At 50.0% G+C, this 8954-nt stretch overlaps 1 protein-coding gene across 1 annotated transcript in view; it reads right to left on the bottom strand.

Annotated features, from left to right (window-relative positions):
• Disc1 (DISC1 scaffold protein) overlaps window positions 1-8954 on the bottom strand; it is a 211809-nt gene that overhangs the window by 173259 nt on the left and 29596 nt on the right. Inside the window, exons 2-3 of the mRNA XM_021170050.2 lie at window positions 6014-7002; window positions 4160-4229 (exon numbers count right to left, since the gene is read on the bottom strand). Of these exons, the coding sequence (XP_021025709.1) occupies window positions 4160-4229; window positions 6014-7002 (1059 nt within the window). The remainder of the gene's footprint in view (window positions 1-4159; window positions 4230-6013; window positions 7003-8954) is intronic.

Here is an 8954-nt window from a genome sequence, read left to right as displayed (position 1 = left end):
TCCTTTCTCTGTGATAACTCCAGCTGTGTCAAGTTGACACACAAAACCAGCCAGTACACTTGTCTAAATTTTTCTAAACATAGAGCTGTACTCTAATGCCACAACATTCAAGTATTTCCTAAGGTGTGTTGGGGGACAGGAAAACTGCTCAGCAATTCAGAGCACTTACTGCTCTTGTAGAGAATCCAGGTTCGGTTCCCAGCCACCTCTGACCTCCACACACTTGAACACCCGGGACCAAACATTGTATATGTATATGTATATGTACATGTACATGTATATATAAGTGTATATGTATGTGTATGTGTATATGTATACGTGTATGTATATGTATATATGTATATGTATTAGCAAGAGACAGAGACACAGAAAGAGAAACAGAGATGCTAAGATCCAAAGAGTTTCTGCTCCACCTCACACTGCCTCCTGGCTCATTTGGCAGTGAAGTAACAGGCAGGGTTACAGAATGCCAGTGGGGATACCGATACAGGATCCTTGTGGACAATCTTTTCCTCCCTCTCAGCCGAGTCCTAGACAGAGACGCAGGAGTGTCTACTCTGCACCCTAGCGTCCAAGCAGTGGTCTCTCCCAGTCTTGTTCCTGCCCTCAGCACCTCAGTCGCAGGCAGGCATTAATGTTACAAGGCTGGAAGTGTCTCATGGGAAAAGGACCCTAAGCAAACATGGAAAGTATTGTTATTCCCCACACCCCCCAAGGCCTTCCCAGCCTGCAGCAAAGATAAAAGAAACAAGAACTTGACTTCTCTGGCAAGGGAGATGGGAGGAGTCAGAGTCCTTAGGGGGGGTCTCCCCAGGAGGCTTTGCAGTGTAAACTTGCTGTGATTTTAATGAGGTAAGACATGGAACTTTCTATTCTGTGCCAACCACATCTTTCTCTTGAGCATACAACGAAAGGAAAAAGGAAGAAAAACCTGGGGATATGTGGCTGTCCTGTAGCTTCCCCTGGTGTGCTCCGGCACACACAAACGTCACACACTCTTCCCCAAGACGGAGAGCAAGTATGTTGTTGTCTATACACACACACACACACACACACAAAGTAACAAAGTTTATACAGGATGTAAATAAATCTCAACAATTTTCCAATATTTTTAGGAACCTGGAGAAACTAGATGGGAATTAATGTTATATTCCAGGGTCTTTCGACAAATCTCATTACAATAAACGTCAAATCAGTGTAGATGAGGACTCATTGACCCAGAATCTCATTGATCTATGAGAACTCTATACTCCGTTATTTTTCTTGTTCCTCTGTTCTTCTAACAGAAGCAATGTAAGGAGGGAGGGTTTATTTGGGTTTGTGGTTTCAGAGGGTCCTCTGTTCACCATGGTAGTGACTCATGGTGGCAGTCAGAGCCTGCAGTAAAGGGTCTTACATCATGGCTGACTAGACAGCAGAAAACACAGACCAAATCCCAAAGAGGTTCAATCCTTCAAAGACCCACCCCCAGCAACCTGCTTCTGCCAGCTAGGCTCCACTTTCTAAAAGTTCCACGATCTTCTAAAACAGCCACGTGAGCTGGGAACCAAGTATTTAAACTTATGAGGTTCTGGGAGACGGTTGATGTTCAAACCTCCGCAATCACCTAAGTGACCAGGGCAGGGTTCATCCATCACAGATAACCGTCAGTGTTGAGTCTCATCCCAGGAGGACGTCTGCCTCCCACAGCTTTCTCCCTGCACCCACCTAACCTCCCAAACCAAAAATGTTCTGCCATGAGAACCCTGTAGTGCTTTCTTCTCGTCTGCTCTAAGACGGTGAGAGTGTGGGTACCAAGACATCTTAATATCTCATGAAGTATCTACTGAATGCCCTACAACCAGATACACACTTCACAAGGACACTTATGCTCTCACTATGCAAGCCAAGTGTGCATGTCGAGGACTTAAACAGGATGTGACTTCTGTGAACCAGACAGATGCCCCCTTAAAACTCCCAGCCACTGCCCTGTGGTCTACCCCTCTGTGGAAGAATCTTAGAGCCACAATTCCTCAAACCTTAATCCCTGAGTCCTCTAGGAACTAGAGAAATATAGAGTGCTAGGCCCACTCCAGAAACTCTGAGCACACAATAAGGAACAAGCCAGAAGGATACTGAAGGAGGGTACCAGGAAGGATGCTGAAGGAGGGTACCCAGGAAGGATGCTGAAGGAGGGTACCAGGAAGGATGCTGAAGGAGGGTGACCAGGAAGGATGCTGAAGGAGGGTACCCAGGAAGGATGCTGAAGGAGGGTACCCAGGAAGGATGCTGAAGGAGGGTACCCAGGAAGGATGCTGAAGGAGGGTACCAGGAAAATAGACAATGAAAGGGAATGCCCAGGAAGGACCCTGAAGAAGAGTGCCCTTTCTGACTTCTCTGATAAGTGCATCATCCCAAACTGTGACAGAGATATTGAGAGAAAAAGATAGAAATGATGTATCAGATAGAAGACCAGCAGGAGAGCCAAGTCCAGAAAGTTCTGTCTTGAGGTGGAGAAAAGCTGTGGTTCCCATTCATGTGACATAGTACATGTGGGCTATGTCCTGAAGGAGGAGGGACTAGGAGTCAGCCCCTTACAGTGACAACAAGCTCACGCAATGCTGCAATGCAGGGCGCATAAAAGCCAGGGCTGTCTTTCAGACAAACCAGCATTGACTCAGACCCAGGAAGAGCTGGCTTTTTTCTATCTGTGATGCAGCACAGACCCCAGGGGCCATCACGGAGGACACTTCCACCCTGTGCCTTCCGCTCCCTCTGGCACTCGTCCTTCATCCAGCATCTGTGAAAACTGGTGGCCTGCAGGCAGAGGTATAGGAGGACCTGACGGGTCCCACCTCCATCCCCCAAAATCCTCTCACTCCGTAAAGAGAAACTCAACAGTGCACACAGACTGCATCCCTGCTCTTCGGAGGAACTGACAAGCTCCTTCCGGAAGTCACTCATGGATGCCAACATGCTGCAATCCTAACAGCTCAAGGCATAGCAACTGGAGTAGCACTACACAGCCTACGCACTGAGCTTTCAGAGGATCTGAGGCTCTGCATTATACTTCCGGGCCAGTCCTGGTATCCTAAACCAGGCCATGAGCTGGAGTGTCTGTCAGCCCCACAGGTGTCTAGAGGAACTCTAAGTCATCCTAAAACCCCTTCCTTCCCCAAACCCCCCGCAGAATTCTTAAGGCTCCTTCCCAAAGCAGCCACTCCTGAAAGCTCTGTCTCCACCCACCCCCCTTAGCCCCAATCAGCAATCAGCACCACCTCAGGTCAGGCCCAGTGAGCACCGCCTCTTTCTGGCCTCACTCCTGTTTGGCTCCTCAGTGGACTCTGACCAGCTCCCCCACCCCACCCCCACCCCAAACCCCCGCCTCATGTTGTAATTTGTCTGTCTTCTCTTGGATATTTTTAATCATGAGTATGTGATGCCAGGCTCTGGTTTGCCTGGCATCTCTTGAATACAACTCATTTCTACATCTCGTGTGGAGAGAGCACGACGCCAGAAAGCCCCGTGATGATAGCACCACCACCATCCCACAGTCGGAACCGGCATTTTCTTTACTTTTCTTTTTTTTTTTTTTTTTTTTTTTTTTTTTTTTTTTTTTTTTTTTTTTTTTTTTTTTTTTTTTTTTGGTTTTTTCGAGACANGGTTTCTCTGTGTAGCCCTGGCTGTCCTGGAACTCACTNTGTAGACCAGGCTGGCCTCGAACTCAGAAATNCACCTGCCTCTGCCTCCCAAGTGCTGGGATTAAAGGCGTGTGCCACCACGCCCAGCTGCAGGTCCCGCATTTTCTGACCCCTTCCCCTGTTGCCCCCATGCTACGAGGCACAACATGTGTGCCATACTGGGTGTAGCTAATGGATCCGTGGATTACAGGTGGACCGGTGATGAGTTCGCATGCTTCCTACAGAGCAGACTCCACACCTGTTCCCGGCCAATCAATGAAGTTTAGCCTACCAGAGAGGTTGATGCTCCAAAGCAGTTTGAAATCCACAGACCAACATGGCAGCATGCTAGCCAGCTGTCCCAGAAGAGAGACTCCCACATGATTCAACCACACAGCCCCCAGGATGAAGGAGGCAGAGTCCAAGAAGCGGAGAAAGACGTTCATCTGGACAGCCATGGGGAGAAAGATGAAACTGTCTATGAACAGCTTTGGACTCACCAGTATCGTAATCGCCATCCTCGACCGCTTTCTCTTGACATTTCTGAAGCTTTAAAATTAAGGATGTGACCTGTGTGGGTGGGAAGGGGAAACGAAAGACATAAATCGCGAATTAATTCAAGTGAGTTCATTTGGTAAAATCTACGAGCATCTAGAAACTATTTCAAAAGCGGGCTGTCCCGATGGCTCGAGGGTGAAGGCCATGATGCCAAGCCAGAGAACCTGAGCTTGGTCCCCAGAACCCACACAACTCCGACAAGGAGTTCTCCGAGCTGTGACCTCTGCACAAGTACCATCATGCACATGTGCACACATGCACACGTGCACACATGCACACGTGCACACATGCACACGTGCACACGTGCACACGCGCACACATGCGCACATAAATAAAAAATGTAATAAAAAAAGTTAAAATCCTGAAAAGCAATACTGTTTCTAAAATAGGGAGACTATTTTAAAAGTGAAGTTCTCCTTAAACTCTTTTTAAAAACATACACACACTCACAAATATACAGTTTCCCAATGCCAAGTGCATGGTTCAAAGGGTCCATCGCAGGGAAGCTGGTGTCTTGGGCTGGACATGTAGCTCAGTGGTGAGTGCACAAGGCCCTAGTTCCATCCCCAGCACAGGAGTCGGGGAGAGATGAACAAGGGCCTGGAGAGCCACGGGCAGCCATGCCTTCATTCCAGAACAACTTCCTGACAGGCTATAGGCAAAACTTGCTTCTAATTGCTAAAGCTGGACGCTGAGGAGATGAGAAGTCAGTCAAGCACTTGCCTGGCAAGTGTAAGCACCTGAGCTCCATGCTCAGAACTCGTACAGAAAACTGGGCATAGTGACCCATGATGCCTGTAATCCCGCCTCACAGGAAGAGGGGACAGGAGAGTCCATGAGGCCCACTGGCTTCATCGGTGAACTCAAGCCCCATGATAAAATTGAAGATGACACCCAAGGTTGTCCTCAGGCCACACACAAACCACATACACAAACACACACATATACACACACATCACATATACCATATACCACATACCACATATTCATACTCACCACACCATACCACACACACACACACATCACATATATCATATACCACACGCACACCACACACACATATACCACACACCACAGACCACTTACACACACCCCACACATATACACACCACACACACACATACACCACACACCACACACACATATACACACCACACACATACACACCACACACCACAAACACACATGTACACATATGCACACACACATACTCACAGACTCTGGGTAGGAGGACCTACATAGCCTACATGGGGGCAATGAAACAAAACAGGGGAGGATGGGGCCAGACAGATCAGACTTCTCCCCCTCCTAACTTCTCGCTCTTTCTAAGCCTGAGCTGGCTGTCCCCCCTTACCCTCCCAGTGTCTTATTTTATCGCATTTGTTTGCTATGGGGCAAGGAGAAGTAATGGCTCGCAGAAGTCATCTCCCTCTTCCACCATGTGGGGTCTGGAGGATCAAACTCAGGCAGTCAGGCTTGGCAGCAAGTGCCTTTACCCACCGAGCCATCTTGCCAGGCCCCAGTGTCCTAAGCCAAACAAACCACACTGCAGGTCAAAGGTTGTGGAGAAGTATGGGCCGCATCTGAGAGGACATGCCAGCACCTAAGCCACACAGCCAGAAAGCGGAGAGCAGAGCATGCGCGTTCAGATGTGGAGGAGACAGATGTGCCGCCACATCTTTTCAGTCATCCCAGGAGCCATTGTGGCTTCTGGAACCAGCACTCAGTCAGCGGCCTGCTCCCTGCCTCCACCCAACACTGAGTTTGAGGTGACCCGATTCCTGAAGCACACACACCTCCAGCTGCCTGCGGTTACTCAGTAGGTAGTCCTGCAGCATGGGCTCCCATTCCCTGAGCAAAGTATGCCATCCATGGGCATCCGCCCAGCTGCCGCCCTGGTCGCCCCGCCCACCAGCGGAAGATGCATCCTGGGAAGAGAAGCCAGCATCCGAGGAGGAGACCGTGCCACATTCCGGTTGCCTGCTGCTGCTCCTTGTCACCTGAGCCAAGTCCTCCAAGCCTGGAGCAGTGTGAAGACTGAAGGTCCAGAGATGCCGAGGGTCCCCGTGGGGCCTGTCTGAGCTAGATGCTTCAGCTGCCATCTCTTGGGGCCTCTGATGCAGAGGTTCAGCCTCTCTGGATGGCAGGCAACCTTCTGCTTCTCCGCGTTCTCCAGCAGCACCAAGGGAGAGTTGGATGAAGCTGAAGCTGGAAGTAAAGGTGTCTTGGAAATGGGGAAGGGATGGGATGTCAGCGGGGCCATTCAACGCCGTTGATGCCAGAGGTTTCACAGTCTTCAGGCCCCTTGATCCCTTGTTCCAGGGTGCATCAAGGCTAGGAGCCAGAGACTTAAAGCTGTCTGAAGATAATAATTCTTGCCAACACCCACTGTCCTCAGGCTTAAATGACCCAGTCAGCCTCTCAGATTGTCTGCTGTCATTCTTGGAATGAACCCCAAAGTGCAGTGGTCTTTTTCTCATAGAGCGCTGGGCTGGGTGCAGGTGGCCCTCAGAGGCCACAGCAGGGACAAGGGAGCTCTTGAGAAAAGGCTTGCCCACCAAGGAGGCTTGGCAGTGGCTCCCAGGGTCAAGTCCGCACTGTCCAGCCTTGGACTGTGAGTGTTGGAACTGCTGGCCTGTCAGCCCTGCTGAGCTCAGGTGTGGCATGCCCACTGCTGGAGAGAGGAACCCGATCCCAGAACCGGCTGTGCTTCTCATGTAGCCTGGTCTCCGTGTCAGCCGCCGCCTCTGAGGGGCTACTGCAGGCGGTAAGTCATGCCCACTGTCTGAGAAGAGAAAACAGTGTATGTCAGTGAATCAGCAGGAGCTGCACGTGGAGGACATGCTAGCCATGCCGGTCTCTGTGGGTACACCTATCCAAGACACAGCGTGAAAACTCATGGTGGGACACTCCCATAATGCCAGTCCTTGGGACAGGAAGGCTGAAAGATCAGGAGAGCAAGGTCATCCTTACCAGCAGAGGGAGTTCAAGCTAGCCTGAGCTACACAACACTCTGTCTTTAAAAATCAAAAGAAAGTTGGTGCTTCTCTGCGGATGCCCAGTCAGCCCAGCATCCCAGCCTTCTGCTGGCAGAGCAGCAGGCCCTACTGTATGTCTGTCTGACAGACTGTCAGTGTCCTGGGGACACAGCCTCGGTGGCTCCCCAGCGACTGTCCTAGTGCTGATGATACATAGCGTGTCCCTCCAGGAGAGGGCTTGCAAAGCAAGCCACCTGACACCAAAATATCAGCATGTGACTCTGTCAAGTATTCTAGTCACTATTGAATGACACTTGGATTTGTAGTAGCCAAGTATCCAGGTTCCCACATTCCCAACGCATTCCCGAGGCCTCGGTGTCTGTGATGGTTTATATATATTGGGCCCAGGGAGTGGCACTATTAGAAGGTGTGGCCTTGTTGAAGTAGGTGTGTCACTGTGGGTGTGGGCTTTAAGACCCTCATTCTAGCTGTTTGGAAGCCAGTCTTCTCCTAGCTGCCTTCAGATGAAGATGTAGAACTCTCAGCTCCTTCTGCACCATGCCTGCCTGGACTCTGCCATGCTCCCACCTTGATGGTGATAGACTGAACCTCTAAACCTGTAAGCCAGCCCCATTTATATGTTGTCCTTTTTAAGAGTTGCCTTGGTCATGGTGTCTGTTCACAGCAGTAAAACCCTCTCTAAGTCACTGGCTGTGACACAGAGGCCATTTGTCTCTTGTCCACTGGGACTACGGGGGCTGAGTCCTCACCTAGCTACCCTGCAGAAATAGGAACAGTAAGGATCCTGTCACCTCCCTGTCTGGTCCTAACCTGACCATATCGACTGCTCATTGTGTAACCTTCTGCAGGCTGTTTGACTTCTGAGTGCCTCAGTTCCCCCTCAGTTAAAGGGGTGGTTAGAAGGACCCCATATACAAGGTTCTTGATAGCATCTGTATAAACAGTTTAGAATAGGACCTGGAACATAAAAGTGTGGTGAAATATTAGCTACAGGTCTGGGAAGATGACTCAGCACGTAAAGTATTTGCTGTGCAAGTCCGAGAACCTGAGTTTGACACACACACCCCCAGCCCAGTGCTGGGTGTGGTGGTGCATGTTTGCAGTCCCCATGCTGGGAGGCAGAGTCAGGGGGGTCCCTGAAGTTCACTGACCATAGAGTCAAATTGATGAGCTTCATGGTCAGGGATAGAGTCAGCCTCAAAAATTAAAGATAGAGAGGCTAGAGAGCTGGCCTAGGCCGAGGGTGCAATAGGTACCACATAACCTTGATTGTGCCAACTGGATTAGAAAAGCAGGCTTTCTCAGCCATGTGTCGGACCAACAGAATGCAAGCGCAGGCTTTCTAAGGCCACCACCTTCAAGATGTAAATGGGCCTCTGCTCCACAAGAGCACTTGATGCTCCTGCAGAAGGCCAGGATGCAGTTCCCAGCACGCACATGACACTCACCAGCATATCTAACTCCATTTTTAGGGGATCCCATGCTCATACCTGACTTGGCACCAGTCATGTGTGCGGTACATAGGCATAAATGCAGAAAACACACCTGTACACGTAAGGTAAATAGATACAAAATGCATTTTTAAAAATTAAAGATGAGACAGGGTTTCTCTGTGTAGCCCTGGCTGTCCTGGAACTCACTCTGTAGCCCAGGCTGGCCTCGAACTCAGAAATCCGCCTGCCTCTGCCTCCCGAGTGCTGGGATTAAAGGCATGCGCCACCACGCAGAGTGAGTTCCA

Source organism: Mus caroli, chromosome 8 (assembly GCF_900094665.2).
Source record: "Mus caroli chromosome 8, CAROLI_EIJ_v1.1, whole genome shotgun sequence".
In the NCBI taxonomy this organism is placed as follows: Eukaryota; Metazoa; Chordata; class Mammalia; order Rodentia; family Muridae; genus Mus; species Mus caroli.
Note: the sequence above shows the minus strand (reverse complement) of the source record. Positions and strands in the feature narration are given on the sequence as shown.